Raw genomic sequence first — 18,876 nt, forward strand, 5'->3', positions numbered from 1 at the left:
ACTAGGGCCTGGTGTTGTACAGTAAGTTATGTGTTTAAGTGTAGGGGGGGGGGGGGTGCATGTGTTAGGGTTGTCTAGGTATAAACAACATACATTGTATAGGCCCTACAATTGTTCAGTAGTCCTACGTGTGTGCATATGTGTGGGAGAGAGATAAAGAAAGAGACAGACAGAGAAATAGAAAGACATAGTGGTGGGATATAGTTCGGTTAATGTATCGGTTTATTAAACTGCACAACAAACATTTTTGTGTGATCGGTGGTCTTCAGGCATTGCGCTACTTACACGTGCCATTTAAATACTTTGGATTGAGTTCATGTCAGCTAATGGCCGATTGGTGAAAACGTAGTCATATGACAAATGTTTGCTAATGACGTAGCGTACTGGCTGGCTAGGCACAGTGACAGGTTGGGGGAAGTGTCGGACGGACGGAGATAGCTAACCAGCTAGCACGCCTGTAGGACAGGTAATGCCACCTCATTGTGTTAATTATGTTTTTATAGATACTAGATATAGTTTTGAAGCAAATATACCTAGCGCGTTTTTGTTTGATTGCTTGCAGTGGGACCATTCCGCAGCGACGCTAACAATAACAGTAGATGCATTGTTGATTAGCAGGCTATTATTAGCTAGCTAAAGAGGAAGCCCTATCTCTAACATTAAAGCGAGCAACTTTTGAGGAGGCCATTTCCAAGATGCATAACTTAAATGTCATTCTTAATGGCGAGAATATGTTCAAGTAATCAAGTAGGGTTGCTATCTTGCAAGCTAATATGACTCCAGTGTGACAACTAGCTAGCGAAGTGTAGCTAGCTAACCTACCATTGAAATAAACTTTCTTTGATTGCTTGCTAAGACAACGGTAGCTAACAATAGGATGCTAACTAACTAGCTAGTTTTCACATTACCAAATCATGCCTATAATTTTGCTAGCAGCTAGTCTGGCTAATATATCAAACTAGGAACTAATGGTTTAAAAAAACATTTCAATATGAATAATGATGTGCACTGTGCCATTGATGACAGTAGCTAGCATGCTAACTACCCTTCTAGTTACGAGTTAGGTTGCAGGCTAGCAAGCTAGGGGTGGGATTACTTAGGGAGCTGTAAGCAATCTCTTGTAGGCCTATTAACTAAGTGCATAGAAATGCCAACGGGGGGTGTCCAAATCAGTTTGGTCTTACAATGGCCCCTTACACGCCCTTTCATATTACGATGTGATACTCTTTGTCACATTTTGCCAGTGTTCAAAACATGTTGTGTCTCTGTCTGCAGTGATGGGTCAGGAAGCTGGCAAGCCAGCTTGGCCCAAACCAGCTGGAGGATACCAGACTATCACAGGGAGGAGATATGGCCGGAGACATGCTTATGTCAGCTTCCGGCCCAACTCTGCCAAGCACCGCAGTGGAGTCGGCGTGGAGTGGACGGATACAGAACTAAACACAGTCCACAGAGAACCATCCCTAGGTCCGATCATCACCGTATATTATTTAGCATCTCATCAGATTAAAGATCATTTATGAATGATGTAATGCAATTATAGTCTCCTAGTTTGGTTAGAGAGGAACTTAATTTAGCCCTGAGTGGAGAGGGAACAGAATACGTTTTGTACAAGGCAGCAGCACACTGTAACTGCTTATAGGTTCTCAAGACTGATCGGATTTAAAGGGGCCAGCTTGCTGTCAGTGTAGTGCCTGCAGCGCCCTACCCTACCACTAGAGGGCTATGGTAGATTTATTCTATGATGTGGAATGCATTGTGAGCAGCTAAGCCTATAAACCCTTTATTCTACTCCATAAACGATGGCTGGCTGCTGGGGCTGGTGCACGCCACCTGATAACACCCAGCAAGCTACAGTACATCACAGCCCTCGTCCATCTCACTTTCTCTTCCCTATTTCAAGCAGATTAGATCAATGTCATGTGAGGCTAATTGTTTGACTTGAGTGTGATTGGCTCTCTTCAATGTCTAACTCTCTCTCTCTCTCTGCTTCTCCCCCACCAGCTCCGAAAGGGAACATTTCTTCCATGCTCCAAGCCATCCTCCCCATGTCATCCAACGTTGTACACCCAGAGCTGAAAGCTAAGTCAGGCAATGAGGCTTCCGGGAAGAAACAGTTGTCATCCAGGAGGCCTGCAGAGGCCCCGTCTGTCCTGTACAAGAAGCTGAGGAGCGAGCAGACTGGTGACCATGAGCACAACACGGAGAAGAGCTCAGAGGCCAGCGCCTGGCCCGTACCCGAGGAGGAGGATGCTAATGTGGCTAACGCTAGTGTTGCTAACGCTAGTGTTGCTAACGCCTGTGTGGCTAATGCTAGTGTGGCTAACGTTAGTGTGGCTAATGCTAGCGTGCTGAGCTTTGTAAATATAGATTCCTATGAACCAGACAGCAGTGGGGGGGAGGAGAGCCCTGGGTCGGACCCGTCTCTGGGGCTGCAGAGGAGACTGGACGACATGATTTTTGAGCTGGGGAAGGAGTTTGACTATCTTAGCGGCTTGCACTCGTATTTGTACACAAAATCCTGTGAAGGGACGGATTGTCTTGTCAAAGACCCAGCAGTAAAAGACTTGTCAAACTCCTCTGACCCTGAGGACACTGTCCCTCAGAGGAGTTCCCCAGAACAGACTGGACATACTGAGTCCGATCAGACTTTAACCAGCCCTGGTTCTCTGGGGGAATGTGCTGCCGGCCTACCCCCGGTCTGCCTCATTGGGTCTGGGAACGACACAGAGCAAACGGGGCCGTCCCAGACAGAGATGGTGGTCCGACCCAAAATCCGAAAGCAGACGAGCGAGACTCACCTGGAGAAGAAGAAGAGCTCTTACGGCGAGGAGGAGAAGTCGCACAACAGCGGCTCCTCTGGGAGAACGGCTGCCGGCGGTAAGACCAAGTGCGTGTCAGCGCCGCCGTTCTTCCTGACGCAGACGGAGAGGCCTAACCATGACCTCCTGTTCAGTTTCCCGCTGGCGGACTGTGCTGGGGTCATCCCGATAGAGAGGAGGGGGGGTGGGAGGAGGGAGGCAGAGGAAGGCTATAAAGTCAGCTCTGATGAAGAAGAAGAAGAAGAAGAACTAGAAGACATCTGGGAGGACCTGGACTTCAATGACAAGTGTGCTCCTTTCATGAAGGCCGAGGAAAGGTATAATGATAATAATGTGTTTATTTAGCAGATTTTGTTTTGTCCAAAGCAATGTGCAGGTTGTGGATGGGTGGTGGAATATAAACCCAAAACCTTGTGATCCGCAGTCAAATGCTCTACCACTGAGCTCTACCTATCTCTCTAATTATCAAACAGCCACTAATGAAGTAAATACGCTTTAATGAGGTGCTTGTGACATGATAAAAAGCCATTCAGAAATAAATACACCTATTCAGAAAGAGCAAGACGTAACACAATTAAACTGAATCTGGTCTGTAAACAACACAAAACATCATGATAATCTCCCTGAACTGGTTCCGAGCCCTATGCTGTGTATGAAGTCGGGCTGGAACTAATGTCTGCAGTTAAGCCCCTTCATGAGTGTTAGTAGCTCGGGGCGTGCCGCTGTGTCAGGATTGAGGGAGCAGAGGTTTCTAGCGGCACGTCTGTGTTCGTTGCTAAGGCCTACGTTAAGGAGCTTAGCTGGATGCTAACTAGGTGGACTTGCGTGTGCCGGCATGTGCGCTCTTGATTCTATGCGTGTGTGTGTGTGTGTGTGTGTGTGTGTGTGTGTGTGTGTGTGTTGCTCGGCCACAGCTCTGAGTGCAGTGAGGGGGAGTGGTCGGCGTCATGGACGTCGGACTCCGGGCTGGAGAAGGGCCGTGGCTCCAGTGAGGAGAGCTGGGAGACCCTGCCTGGCCTGGAGGAGCTGCAGGCCCCCAGCAGTGGTCTCGACCCCTCCACCCAGCCCTCAGGGTGAGTGGTGCAGAGATGGTTCAGCCATAGTATAGACTTGCTGGTTGTTTTACACATCCAGAACTGTGGGCTATGCTTCACAGTGCACAGCTGGATGTAGTGACTGAACATGCATCCCAAGCTCCTGAGAACGGAGGCTCTCTTAAGTCTCTCGTCCTGGTCCACGTTTGAAGCTGAGCTGAGTTTGTTTGTGGTTGCCCCTCAGGGAACAGGCGCCCCTGGAAGAGGGGGAGGTGCCCTGGCTGATGTACAACGAGGAGACGTGCAGCTCCAGTGACGAGGAGGACCCCGAGGGCATGAGCCACTTCGTCCACCCGGGCCTCTTCATCCTGGACGGGAACAACAACCTGGAGGACGACTCCAGCGTGAGCGAGGACCTGGATGCGGAGTGGAGGTGGGCAAGAACTAACGAACGCACCCACCCACCCCGTTGTTCTGTTGGAGAATGTGTCACTGGACAGGATGAGGAGTGTGACCTCTCCCTTAGTAGAAACCCACGCTCTCCCTTACTGCTAAGACAAATACAGAAAACAAATGCACCCAAAGCCGAGTGGAGGTGTAAAAGAAATGCGCCCAATGTAGCAGGGCGCAACATACCACCGGTGAAGGGCGAGGACTCTTTTTTTAAAGTAGGATGCTGCCTGCTACTGACGTGTTTGCTGTTGTCCCGTCTACTGCAGGTTGCTGGATGACTTTGGCGAGGGTTTCGGCATGGCCCAGGCCATCTCCTACGTGGACCCACATCTGCTCACCTACATGGCCCTGGAGGAACGCCTGGCACAGGCTATGGAGGTAGAGAGGGGCGGAAGGAGGATGGATGGATGGATAAAGGAATTCATGAGCGAGAGAGGGAGGCATGGCTCGAAGGATTTTGCCGCTCACTCTTTTCAGTTTTGAAACATCCGGCCATATTGTGACCAAGCTACTATTTAACACTGCCCAGCGCTATCACTGTCCCATGTCAATGTGAAATGACTGTGAGTGTTTGCATACCTGTGTGTGTGTGTGTGTGTGTGTCCAGGCTGCCCTAGCCCACCTGGAGTCCCTGGCCATAGACGTGGAGCAGGCCCACCCTCCTGCCACAGAGCAGATGATCGAGTGCCTGCCCCAGATCCCCATGCAGGATGACTTGAGCGGTGAGACGACAGCAGCTCCCACTTCCTCCCTCACACCCCATCCATCTGAAATCTATACATAGGCTTATGAGCTGTATACCAAATGGATTTGTGTGTGTGCAGCGTGAGTCAGTCCCTCAGCCCGCCTGTGACTGGTTGCTACTATGCGCTGTAGATCTCAGGCTCGTTAGTCTGCGTTCAGACCCGTCTTGTTTGATAAGTGACCCGGAGAGCACATCACTACCCCTTCTGTCTTCTTGGAGATATCCCTCAGCTTCACGCCACGCCTTAGCACTGGTGGCGTATCCATCCGCTGACCCCGGCCCCGTCTTGCCGATGGTGTTTGCTAAGAGAGAGGGATGGAGCGCGGAGATGCAGGAATAACTAGCGAGTCGCACACTGTCGCCTTCACGGGAGAACTGATAGGCAGAGCATGCAAATTAGAGGGAGGAGAACATTCCCTCACTCCCGAGACGTTAGTCAAGTTTACAGCGCTGCGTGTACCCATGTATAAATCAGAAAATAACAGAAAAAAGCGGTTTATCATGACTCGTGTCGCTGTGAGGAAGGGTTCCATCTGGGCGGAAGCGTGCGACAACATGCCGGTGTGGGACGCTGCAGATGGGGTTTGATGGATATCTGCCTCATCAGACTTTTGATTACTTCTTCTGTGCCCGTGTCACTCTGACGCTCCTCATTCCTCTCCTATATGCTTCTCTCTTGTCTATTTCTCACACGCGTTGCCCTTCTTCTTTGCTTCGCTCCCCTCTCTTCCTCTGTCTCTTATTGTCCTCTCTCTCTCTCTCTCTCTCTCTCTCTCTCTCTCTCTCTCTCTCTCTCTCTCTCTCTCTCTCTCTCTCTCTCTCTCTCTCTCTCTCTCTCTCTTATTTATATATATATCTTTCTCCTTCCTTCCCGACTCTCCAGGGCAGGAGCAGAGCTGTGCCATCTGCTGCTGTGAGTATGTCAAAGATGAGATTGCCACCCAGCTGCCATGCCACCACATGTTCCACAAGATCTGCGTGACTCTCTGGCTCCAGAAGGTAATGTGTGTGTGTGGCAGAGAGCAAGAGACGGGTCTGTGTCAAGAGAGCTTGCATGTATAGAACTGTTCATTCTCATAGCCCTGTCATTCCAAACATGGCATCCCTATGTGGTTAGTCTCTCCCAACCTGTCAAAATGTGAAGCTCTGCTCATGTTCAGTGTAGGACAATGACTTCCATGCTCTAACCTGTCTTCATGTCGAAAGAGGGGGGGAAAAGAAAGCCAAGGGATGATGATGATGATGGTTCTCCATCCATCTCTCTAGTCGGGTACATGTCCCGTGTGTCGTCACGTCCTGACGCCAGCACTCCCAGAAGCCCTGGCTCCTACTTCATTTGTGTCAGACCAGGACATCCCACCGTCCAATCACAGTGCGGCAGGAACGCGGTGAAGTCACAGGTGTCCAATCAGCAGTGGCTAGCATCCAGAAACACATAATAAAGAGGCCTCTGATGCGTTCACGGGAAAAAGAAAAAAAACCTAGCTGTTATTACTTTTCATTTCCTCTCTCTCAATGTAGCTCAATGTGTGAATGCGGCCACTCTTTTAGTTCTGCACAATGTAACAGTTCCTAGTTCTATGTCCCAACGTGACAGTTCAAGCTTATTTTCTGAGAAAATATTATCTGTATAATCTCAGTCTTTGTTATGAAAAGTGGATAATGATGGAGGTGGACTCGGGAAAGAAAAATATTGTTTCACTCACTTTTACATGCTTATTTTAAAAAAATAAAATAAATCACTGCTTATGTCACTTGTGTTGTACTAACTTCAAAATTCACTTTGATTCCTGTGTTGAAATAAAAATCAGAGTGGCACATGTTCCAATCGGCATCAACTCAATTACATTGAGAATAAAACAAACAATAAAAAGGTTTTTATTGCGTGTACACAGTATAAACATGAGGTTTGGACATCTAAAGGGACAAACCCACTCATCGTGAGGATATGGATGTGAAATGAAACAGAGCAATGAATGTCCTGTTCAACCACACTCCAACTGATACAACTACAAATTCAAATACTGGAATACTAAATGTCCCTCCAGTGCACTGTTCACAAGCTACATGACCTTTGTTCATTGTAAAACTAACTGGTAGAGTATCATCATGACCAAAAGTGCCGTCGAAATAGAGGGTATACCTCAGCTCTTTAGGTTTAGGACTGAGCAACTCTCTTCAGAAATCTGGAAAGGTTTTAGGAAAAGAAAGAAATGGATTGGCTTGGATGCTGTGAAGTTCATCAGAAGGTTGGTGCAACTAGACATACCCTTAAACCTGAAGTTCTTAAACGTGTTCACTGATGAACTGACAATAAGGAGTCTTGGCTTATTAACTGCTGTCTGGAATCATCCAGTCATGGTGGAAATACTAACAGTTCTGAACTGTGTCAACATGAGTGTTGGCAAATTGAAGCAACTCCCAAAACACTGGCAAATGTTTCAATCCAACATCAGATGAGATCAAACTGAAAATGATACAAAAACACAAAGAACTCTTAAAAAAACAAAAACATTTTTAGTTTCTCAAATAAATAACGGTTACTAAACGTTTGGTTTTTATTTGCAGTTTAAACAAGAGTATCTTACTTGAATTCAGCCTACCAGTAGTTCTACAAAAAGAGCACCTTTCTGGAAGACTGGACACCTGTTGTATCAAAGAATGAAAGATGCTACGAGAGAAACTGACAGTTGGTGTTCAGAACCACAACATGAACAACTGTCTGGTACATGTCTGGAATGCAGAATTGCCAATCAAGGGGTTCCATGACAATGACATCATTGAATGGCAGTTGCTTGTTTGTACACAATGAGGTCATGGCAGTTTGACATTGTGAAATGAGGCAGATGATAAAGGCAGGGTAGAGGAAGATATTCAGAATCTTTTATACATAAACTAAGAAAATGTACAAACAATCATGCAGATACAGATTCAAAACAGACCATGTTATCTTTATCGTATACATCACTTGGAAGAAGCTTTCCCATTGGAGGTGCAGAGAAAAAGTGATCCGCTTTTTTTTGCATGGTTGCATTTTCACCAGATTAGTGTTTGAAAAACAAAAGAGTAGAAAAAAACAAAACCAAATATAACATCTACAAGTTATTTACAAAATACAGGAGGAGAAACATAGTATGGTGATATTTGAAAACAGGATAAATCCAACATTTTCATACAAGTACTAAGTGTTTGATGGTTCTACGTGGTGTTTCACAGAAGAGGCTTATCAAAGACACGTTTGGGCTGGCAGCACAAATGGCAGAAGGAGGCTGGTATAGAGAATAGGCGGCACCTCCCAGGTAGTGACAGGGCACAGAGATGGGCACAGGACATAGCAGAGGACCTGGTGTGACAGTACGGACACCAGCAGGTGGCCATCTTGCCTGGGTAAAGTTCTACCTGAACCACCTATGATGTCTTCATGGAAACAAGTCCAGGGCGAGATGGAGGAGTCTCACGCTATGTTGAAGGAAGAGTCTTCTTGTTCTGTGTTTATAGTGAATGCAACAGTACATACCAATAGGTTCATGACTACGATCAACCGGATGTAGAAAAAAGTAAAGTAAAAAAACCCACAAGGAAGTTGAGCGAAAAAAAACGGTCAGTTTTAAAAACTGGAAAACAGTCAGTCAAGGGCATGCAACAGAACAATGTTGTTGACCAACACGTGGAATTTACATTTCATGTAAATGATACATGATTGATACTACAGGTGTGATACATTATGACCTTTACTGAAGTCACAGACGAGAACGTAAGTTAACAGGCAGCACACCGAACACTTGAGAATAAAAGGATTCATAAGGTAAAATAATATTGATTACTAAATTAACATTTGTAACTTTCCTGTAAAAACAAAGGGCTTAAGAACTGAATTATTTGTTTCGTGGTAAATTATAATTAAGGCGGCCTTATTGGAATGTCTTTCACGTTTCAAATAAGACATTTACATAAAAAGGTGACGAATTGCACCTGCCCTTACAGAGTTAACTTAAAGCCAGTAACACATATAGAGATGGAGACATTGAATTAATGTATGGAATAAAATTGAAATTCGATCTAAAATTACATTTAAAAAAGATATACTGTAGGGTCCAAAATGCCCCCAAAGGCCAGGGAACAGTCACATGACTGACACACATCATTAGCATTTCCTTGCTCCTAGGGAAGGGTGTGTGTGTCGTTGTCCTGACAATGCCTGAGTGAAAGAAATCAAATGGCTTTTGACAGAAAAGGCGCTCACTGTCGCTAGATTAATTCCTGGGCTTCTAATTGGCTGTAGACAATCCCTCTGATGTCAGCCACCAGACCATGGTAATAATGTAAAAGAATCCTGTGCGATGGGGAGAGGGGTGCGTTTTGGTCAATGGAATACTGTAGCTATAGTAACGAAGCTAAAGCAGAGACATCGATCTCCATGGTAATGGCTCAATACAGTTGCATAGGCAAAAAAAACAACAGTGATTTATTTTGTGTGAGAAAACGTTTTGACGCACACTGCACTGTACAATCATGACTAGTAGCATCAAGGCTTTGATGTTGGGCATCTCTCTCTGGGTATCTGGGTGGGGGGTGGGGGAGTCCTGGGGACAGCAGCAGGGGAGAAGGTCCCCGTGCTCTGCCTGGCGAGGGCTTGACATTGGGGGGCTTATTTCTTTTTGACTGCGGCCAGGTCCTTCTGGAGGTCAGAGAACTTGGGCCTGTTCTCAGGCTTGTACTCCCAGCACTTCTGCATGGCTTTGTAAACCTCCTCTGGACATTTCTGTGGACAGGACATCCTGTAGCCTACAACACACACACACACACACACACACACACACACACACACACACACACACAGGGGTCAACATCATTACACTACTGGGATTGAAAAAGTTCCCCTCCACACAGTTGACGCCAATCCTGCCAGATGAACAACCTTCCAAGGAAGAAAGGAAGGAAAGAGGGAAGGAAGAATCTATCAGGATAATGAACATGTCTCACCTTTCTCCACCTGCTCCCGGGCCTGCTGATTGGTCATTCCGGGGTAAGGACACACCCCCAGGCTAAAGGTCTCCCACAGCAATATCCCGTAGCTCCAGACGTCGCTTTCTGAACTGTATCTCCCTAGAGATATCAACCAATCCATCAGTCCTATGAACCAATCTAACCATCCATAAGTCCAGCCATCTATCCATCCAAACCATCCACCCATCCATCCATCTTAACCGTCCAACCAACCAACCACCCAAGATAATCCATAATCAATGACTGTATCAAAACAAAACATGGCGTATAACTCCCAGTCAAGGTGACTGAAACATCCCTCTATCCTACAGTGTTCACTGCAGCCAACCAGTGTTGCACCCCCCCACCCCCCCCCCCCCACATCAGTCTGACTCCCAGCGTACCATAGTTGAGGGCCTCGGGAGCGGTCCATTTGATGGGGATCTGCTTGAGACCCGAGGAAGAGTATATCCCGTCATCCTCCTGCCTGGACATCCCAAAGTCACTGATCTTCAGCAGGTTGCTCTCCCCCACCAGGCAGTTCCTGGCAGCCAGGTCCCTGCAGGGGAGGAACGGGGCCGCAGCATCAGCACACACGTGTCGTGGGATGTGTGTGTGTGTGGAGTGCGTCGCGTGTGTGATGTGCGGAGAATCTCGTGTTGTGTGTGCACGTGCGACGTGTAAGTCAAGTGTTTGTGTAGTGTGCGTCGGATCTGTGGGTAGAGTACTTGTGCGTGTGTGTGTATAACGTGCGCATGTCGGTGTGAACCTGTTAGTCAGCATGCTAGATTGGAAAGGGAAGCAATCGAGGGCTGCAATCTGCCCCTCCTGCTAAACCGTGGTTCCCCCCCATCGCCTCTCTATAATCGTCCGTCTTACACCTTCTCTGGTAATTTCCCAACAAGCCTCCCCCAGAGGCCTTTCTGCTGACTGCTTATTCTGGGGGCAAATTAACCTGTCACTCAAGAGATACTGCCCCACTGTGTGACGAAGGGGCAGCGCAGCACAGGTGATGCGATACCGTCCCTGCGCGAGCGCCGGAGAGAAATGCAGGTTTGATTACAGCAAGTCTCTCCGGGCTAGCGCTCCTATCTCCTCAGAAAAATACGTTTTCGCCCCGAAAACAATCATCTCAGGTGGGGGGAAGCGAGAGCAGGGCGCCCTGGGCCCCGTGTCATGGCTGACTGGCTGTTAACTAGATTAGACAGGAAGGACTTCTAACATTTCTCTCTCTCTCTCTAGCAGTCTCCATCTCTCTCTCTCCCTCATCTCTTTTCTCGCAGTTCCTCTCTTGCACATTTCTCTCCTTTGCATGTCCCTCGCTGTCTTTCCTCCTCTCTCTCATCTGTCTGTCTCTTTCTCTCGTTGTCAACTTTGCAGCATGAAGTGTCCCCGGGCAGGGTGTGGAGGTGGAGCGGGTCAGGGGGGAGGGCCAGAGGGGGAGGGCCAGAGGGGGAGGGCCAGAGGCAGGCAGAAGGAGTCTGGGAAGATGTGGGGTGAGAGACGGCCTGAAAAACTCGGACTGTTGAAGCTGATAAAACTGTTGACTGGGAATAGTGCATACCCTTGATGCAATAAGCTGCAAGGGTATGTACTGGAGAAGAAAAAAATTACCCAGTGTTTTAGATGATCTGTCAGTAAGGAGCAGGTCTGTACATGATTGATCGATGTTGGTTACGAGAATAGGATGACCCAGTAGTATACAAACAGATATAACATTGCCAATATAATACCAAGTAATTGTATTTGGGAAACAAAACACTTTTCTATAACTGGGCTATAAGGGTTTTCCAGAGATATAATTTTTGGATGAGATGATTGAACACAAAACTACTATAAAACTCACGAAAAAAAAACCATATAAAACGATATTTTAAGCAGGTTAGGGGTTTTATGAAACATAACTGTGTAACCGAATATGTATCTGTATTGTTGTTGTTGAGTTTCAGAGGTGCAGCACAGTGCCAGACAGCGGAGAAGGCACGTGGCCCCACCTGTGGATACAGTTCTTGGCTTCCAGGTAGGCCATCCCTGCAGCAGCATCCAGAGCAAACTTCACCAGCTGCTTGGTCTTCAGGTCGTCCTTCTTCTTCCTCAGGAACGACAGGAAGTCCCCTCCTGGAGCCAAACAACAACAACAACATCAACAACATCATCAACAGGATTTGAATCGAATTGAGGAGGACCCCTTCAGGAAAAGGTTTTTCAAATCTTAAAAAGTGTCCAGGCTAGCGCTTGTGAGGTGATGTGCCGGACGTACCTGGCACGAGCTCCATGACGATGTAGATGGGTTGCCGCTGCGTGCACACGCCTATCAACTTCACTATGTTGGGGTGGTCGTACTGTTTTAAAATCCTTGGCAAACACAACCCAACACAGAGACACGTGTTAGGTCCTCGACAACAAGCCCGTCACCTAGTATCGCACCACTTAGATCTCGGGTAAGAGGTGGCTGTCGTCGTGAACCTCATGAATTGACAAACATTTGCTACAATTGAAAGCCTTTCTATGACTGGTGAGAAGGGGAGGGGAGGGGAGGGAACGCAGAGCCACCTGGCCTCAGACAGGAACTTGATCTTCAGCTCCTGGGGGAGGTCTTCCTTGCAGGTCTTCACGGCCACGGGCGTCTTGTCTCGCAACGTTCCTTTGAACACCTCGCCGAAGTTCCCCTGCGCAGGGGAGACGCGGAGGGGAGAATGAGACGGGGAATGGAACTGCAGGTGGTGTGAAACACGAACACAAGCCCAGACTGGTGGGGACACACTGCTGCCATTGACAGGATGACTAACACACACGAGGTCAATCTAAATTAAGAGCATTTTTTTACTACGCTGGGTGAAACTTTATCAAACAAATACATAGATACATAAAAGGATGTAGCTAATATTATATATTCTTAAAAGAAATATTGTGACGATTATCTGTTAAACGTGAAGACCCCAGAACTGGACAGGGGGAATTCACCTTGCCAAGTAGCTCTCCCAGGATCACATCCTCATGGTTCAGGATCCATTTCTTGTCCTGGAGGGGGAGAGAGAGAGAGAGACACAGAGAGACACAGAGAGAGAGAAAGAGAGAGAGAGAGAGAGAGAGAGAGAGAGAGAGAGAGAGAGAGAGAGAGAAAAGAGAGAGAAAGAGAGAGAAAAGATTGCAGAACATTTCGAAATGAGAAGATGCTCAGCAGAAACATAAGTGGCCAGAAAGACCAGGGTGTCCTCTGCTCTCTGATTGATCTCCAGCTGAAAGTCCAAGTTCCATATTGGACCAACTCAGCATAAGATCTGAACAGCATTCCCCTCACAGCGAGTCCCTATCTAACAATAATGTGTGTGTGTGTATAAAGTCCATTTAAAAGTACTTAGTGTCTGGAGGCCTCAGCAGTGCTGTAATGACAGCCATCGCTAAGGTTTTACTGGTAATAGCTGTGGTAATTAAAACCCCATTATGTTTCCGTGCGTCTGGGCAGCTTGGGGCGCTCCCTAACCCTACTGAATAATCATCCTGGCTTCGGCTGCGCTTTCCATCCAGACTGTAACACAGGACTGCATGTACACTCAGCTTCACCGTCTACCACAGAGATGACTGGATGAACCACGTCTGATGAGACGAATATTCCCGAGGCCTACGATTGGATAGGAGGGGGGAGAGGGGTTACCTTGACGACGGGGTTGAGGAGGACCACCCCGGACTTCTTGGTGATGACCTGCTTGGTGGTGTAGTGATGTTCTATCAGCTGAGGGATGGTGGGGAAACCAGTGCCTTCGAAACGATACTGATTCTGAGGGGGGGGACGACAGAGAAGAGACCGTCAAACCATGAAAACACGCCTCACTCCGGGGCGGTGGCGTGGGGGGCGGGGGCCTCGGAGGGCTACGCCCGACCGGGTCCAGGTCCGCCGTGGGAACTCACATCGGCGAACTGGATGATGAAGTGGCGTCGCTGCGCGTCGGAGAAGACGGACAGGACGTACTCGCCCGGCTTCCCGTGGCTCTCGCGGACCAGGAAGTCGCCCTGCTGCTTGAGCAGCTCCTGGGCCTCCGTCCTGGGGATGGCCCCGTGGTACCACTCCTGCTCCCCCAGGGGCTTCTCACTGGTGGGGATCACGTCGAAGAACTGCAGAGGAAGACGGGGAGGACGGGGGTGCGTTAACGCTGGGGGGGGAGGCCTTGGTTACGGTCCCCCTCCAAAAAAAGATGATGCGTGCGTGTTCGTCTAATGTCAGTCGGATTATACGATGCATCGCCCCCTCCCTGCTTCTCTCACCAGCAGACTAGTTGCCCGGGGTGTTAATCTTACCGAGGACGAGCCCAGCATTGACTTGGGAGAGCGGATGACAGACGCGATGGAGTGACGCAGGGTGTCCAGCTTTGAAACTCGACTTTTGTCCTGAGAAACAGAGGAGGAGCGAGTGAGTCGGTGACCTCGTATCAAACACACCAGCCCAAACAAATATGTTCAAACTGAGATACAGTCCCTGCCATAAAACGCCAGTTCCTGCCCAAACTTTTTCCTCGTAATAATGATTAACAGAGGAACACTCCTCTGTGGAAGTCAGTGTGTGTGTCAACACTGCCCCCTGTTGGTCTCTGCAGTCAAGTTCAGAACCACCAGATAACCCCTCTTCACAGAGACTACATTTACATCTTATTCATTTATCCGACGCTTTGGACAAAAGCAATGAGATACTGAACGCCACCAGAAACTCCCTGGATGTAAAAGCCAACACCAGAAAATGGTGTCACATTTCACTCCAGATTTCCTCTTAATACTCCCTTCAGGGCACTTAAAGAACGTTACCGTTCATTGACAGTAAATTGCACATACTAGAACATGTACCTGAGTTCCTGTTAGACTCGGTCAGTCTACATGCAGTAATGTGGCAGCACTGACAGAGCTCTCCCCCTGCTCCCACACAGGAGGAGGGGGCTTGGAAAGACATGAGTCACTGGGATGAACACTATCAGAGTGCTTAACACAGCACCAGGCCGGGAGGCCGCCTGGGTGAACACTAGCTATGCAGTCAGGATGGGGCTGAGAGAACGAGACTGGCCTCCTAGACCACATCCTGCTCTGCATTCTCAGAGGACAACAGAGATGAAGCTGATAATCATAACAAATAGAATTGTTTTTCCAGGTTACAAACCTGGTCTGAGAAGCTTCCATACAGTACTCTGCAAAAGTCTTAGGCACAAATACAAATGAATAAAAGTACATAAATGACATAATGACATTTTTTTTTCTAAATATTGCACTTTTATATTGCAGCACAAATAAAGAAGACCCCCAAAGACTATTCAAGAGAATATTCTTAGAAAAACATCTAGGGTGCCCAAGGCTTTTGCACAGTATCTCTGCAGAAGCTCAAATCCCCAATAACCAAGTCCGAAACATGGATGGGCCTCACTCACACTGACCATGGAGTTGACGGAGCGCGCGTCGTCCTCGTAGTTGACCACGGGGGGCGGGTCCTTGCCCTCGTTCTCCTGCATCTTGTGGTGAAGCAGGTCCCTCTGGGCGCTCAGCTTGGCCTCGGAGCAGCGCAGCAGCTGCACCGTCTGCCTCAGCTCCTCCAGAGACTGCTTCTGACTGAGGAGCAGCACCGCACTGTGGGGGGGGGGTCCATAGAAAGACAGATTGAGAGAAAGAGAGAGAGAGAGAGAGAGAGAGAGAGAGAGAGAGAGAGAGAGGGGTCAGTAGAGAGACAGGCACACAATGACGGGTCACACTCCAAAGTATTTGAATATTCTATGGGACGGTAATACGACTTGATCCTCGAAGAAGGACGAGAGTGTGGGGGGGAACCATACTCACACCTTTAGATTACAGGCATTACTGTCAGACTAACAACCCAGTTCAGCTGTTCAACAGACATGCCCAGGATTCATCCTGCCTTAAACTGCTCTCCAATGATCATGACTCCATGTCAGGCTTTCACCTCACTGACGTGTCCAATCATATTTGTTGAACAAGAAACCCCACAACTAATATCTCTGTGTGTGTGTGTGTTGCAACATCTTTGCCTGTCCTCACAATGATGATGATGATGGTATCCCGGCCTGTGCGCAGGATTGCCCAGCAGACCTTGAGCTATGTGCGATGTCTGGGCTCCAGGCAGACAGCCAGAGTGGGCCCTTTGTGCCCAGTCTTCCCCAGCGCCTGCACACATCATCCACATCCATGCTCACGGTCAGCTGCCGACCACAACACCACCCTTCCCAGAAACCCCAGAACTGTACAGAAATATATACCATCTCCAGCACTTTAGAATCTTATGTAGTACTCTGGAACTCTAGGAACCTATTTAGAACCGTTTTAGAACCCTCCATTTCCCCCTGACTGTGCACAACTTTAACAATTGTTCCGAATTGTAGAATCCAGTTTGAAATTCCATAGCCATTAGAACATCATCTAGACCTTAAGGATATTGTTTTGAAATCTAGAACGCCGACAACGAGGGTAGCGGTTCTCGGAGTGCGTCTCTGTGCTGACGACATACTCAGATTTCCGTTCACAGGTCTGGGATGACTCCTGGATCTTGTTCTCCAAGTCCTGCATGAGTTCCTCCTTGATGCGCAGGCTGTGCTGGGTCAGAACCAGCTCCTCTGAGGTGCACTTCAGCCTGAGGGCAGAGGTCAGGGGTCAAACAGCCACTCTTATTGGCTACGAAGCATTGCCATCATGAGATGATAAACTGTTTTGTCCCCAACCCCCCTGTATTCTGTATACAAATACTAAACTACTACATGCAATTCGTCAAGCTCGGCTAGGGTCATTCTGGACTCACATGGCTTGTAAACTGTCCGCAGTCAGATTGTTCCACAAGATCTCGTTGGGTTGAAGATTCTCCGTTTCCTCCAGCAGGGAAACATCAAACTCTACATTCGGCTCTTTGGTGGTTTCTGGAGACCTGGGAGATTAGAGATCCAGTTGACCTTTCGTGTGTGATATTACTATAGCAACCCAACCCTCCTGAGACTGACCCCACATCTCAAAACAACAACGTCTTATGGACAGCTTGCGATTCCGACTCACTTGTAGATCTCGATGAAGTGCTCGTATTCGGACACGGGGTCGATCTGGTCGATGGAGGTGTGGATCTCCTTGTGAACCTTCACGATCTCGTCTGTCAACAGGCTGGTGATCTCACAGTACTCCTCCAGGATCCCCTTCCTGAGATGAGGAAGACCAAACATCCACATAAAACATAAATCAAAAAAATGAAAAAGGCTCATCGGCGAAACCTCCCAAGCAGGGAGCGCAGAAACGATGTGGACCGAAACCAGCCGCGACGGAACACGAGGTCCTCGCTCGACTCCGAGGGTTACGAATGATTTCCCACAGTTGAACGGCTCTGCCCCGTGGACGCATCGCGACCCGAACCCTCTCCCACTGACATCTGCCTCATCTTAGACGGCCGTGATTAAAAACTCATCTTAAGCGGCATTCAGCATTCAGGGGAAAAGAAAAAAAAGAAAAGGGTGCCGCATACCAATAATCCCACAACAGCTATGAAGTTATGGGATTAGACCTTGCGCTGGATTTAATCACAAGGCAACCGGAACATTAGATTGCGGGGGGGGGGGGGGGGGGACAAAGGAGGAGGGGGGGGGATTTCAGATTTGCGTAGGCTGCAGTGTGTTGACATTGTATGACACATGCTGGGTGTGACACAAATCGGGGCCCTTGATAATCGACATACTTGCATCCTCACGCGATGCAAGGCAGATGCATCTGCCGTGCATGTGCACGGGTCACGTGCACACGCACACACACACACACACACAAACGTGCGACACCCCCACGTCGCACGTTCCTCTGTCGTGACACACTCACAGAGCGCTGATCATCTCTTCCTGCATCTTCTGCAGGGAGTCCAGCAGCAGAGGCAGCGCCGTGTCGTGGTAGTGCGCCTGGTGCAGCTGGGCGCTCCGCACCGCCAGCACGTACTGGTTGTGCAGGTTGTGGAGCTTCATGGTGGCCTTGTCGTAGCGCTCCCGGGCCTTCTCTGGCTCCTGCCTGGAAGGGGGACACACACACACGACAAAGTGAATTTGTGACCGTCATTGTTTCCGTGGTTCCACTGTATTTACTGGCAGGTAGCGACGCAGGCACAGAGACACCGTCATCTCTTTTTCCAAAGGGAGATCCCCAGGAAGGTCCTCCTCACCTTTGACCATGGCTTCCTTGTACTTCTCTTTGGCGCTGTGGGCGTCCTTGGTCAGCTGTCTGTACGTGCCTTTCAGCTTCTCCAGGTCGCTCTTCGTCACCTGCGAGGAGACGACAGCGAGAAGCGCCACGTCACCACGGGGGTCAGACGCGAGACGAACCCAGGAGCCCTCACGGCCCAGAGAGAACAGGAACACACAGACCCAAGTGAAGCCTCCCCTCATGTCAACGTTAAATGAACTTAGTTTGCTCTCTTAAGTCTTACCACACAGGCAAGTGTAAAGTCTCCAAGTGACTCATCTTAGGAAACACACGTCACACCAGCAGTGTGAAAAGTAAGTCCGAAAGAGTAAACAAGTGAATGACTTAGAAAGGAATGTAGCTAGAAGGAAACAAAAATGGTTAAGGAAGTGGTGGGTGAGAAAACAGTTTATACAGAGAACGAGCGAGTGTATTTGACTATTACGCTTTCACATAATTAATACAACACTAAATAACACCACCACCCCCACACTCACCACCACCACCACCACCCTCACCCCCTCGAGTTACCACACTAGTATGTGAGTTAGATGGCGAGTTCAGTTTGTGTGTGTCTGAGAGGATGTGCTCGTTCACCTTGTTCAAGTCCGACTCTATCTGGTGGTGGATGCCCTGGTAGCTCTTCTTC

The 18,876-nt window shown here is 48.5% G+C and overlaps 2 protein-coding genes across 3 annotated transcripts; one reads left to right on the forward strand and one right to left on the reverse strand.

The window, feature by feature from the left end:
• Positions 1 to 231: 231 nt before the first annotated feature.
• Positions 232 to 6,808, forward strand: pja2 (praja ring finger ubiquitin ligase 2). Its single transcript, XM_062478951.1, has 9 exons — positions 232 to 466; positions 1,276 to 1,467; positions 2,005 to 3,139; positions 3,737 to 3,895; positions 4,101 to 4,289; positions 4,576 to 4,687; positions 4,917 to 5,031; positions 5,938 to 6,053; positions 6,321 to 6,808. Exons 2-9 carry the CDS (start codon positions 1,278 to 1,280, stop codon positions 6,444 to 6,446), a joined length of 2,142 nt encoding a protein of 713 aa, XP_062334935.1. The 5' UTR covers positions 232 to 466; positions 1,276 to 1,277; the 3' UTR covers positions 6,447 to 6,808.
• A 108-nt stretch (positions 6,809 to 6,916) lies between these two features.
• Positions 6,917 to 18,048, reverse strand: fer (fer (fps/fes related) tyrosine kinase). 2 transcript variants are annotated; one of them, XM_062478953.1, is made up of 15 exons: positions 17,874 to 18,048; positions 17,073 to 17,210; positions 16,825 to 16,947; positions 16,537 to 16,659; positions 15,455 to 15,644; positions 14,337 to 14,426; positions 13,950 to 14,153; positions 13,696 to 13,818; positions 13,005 to 13,061; positions 12,594 to 12,709; positions 12,301 to 12,395; positions 12,035 to 12,158; positions 10,445 to 10,599; positions 10,038 to 10,160; positions 6,917 to 9,839 (listed from the first exon to the last, which is right to left on the reverse strand). In XM_062478953.1, the coding sequence occupies exons 1-15, from the start codon at positions 18,011 to 18,013 to the stop codon at positions 9,703 to 9,705; spliced, it is 1,938 nt and encodes a 645-aa protein (XP_062334937.1). In that variant the 5' UTR covers positions 18,014 to 18,048; the 3' UTR covers positions 6,917 to 9,702. The 2 variants fall into 2 exon arrangements, with proteins under 2 accessions (XP_062334937.1, XP_062334938.1); XM_062478954.1 differs by having other exon boundaries at positions 15,449 to 15,644.
• Positions 18,049 to 18,876: the final 828 nt, after the last annotated feature.

Source organism: Osmerus eperlanus, chromosome 14 (genome assembly GCF_963692335.1).
Source record: "Osmerus eperlanus chromosome 14, fOsmEpe2.1, whole genome shotgun sequence".
In the NCBI taxonomy this organism is placed as follows: domain Eukaryota; kingdom Metazoa; phylum Chordata; class Actinopteri; order Osmeriformes; family Osmeridae; genus Osmerus; species Osmerus eperlanus.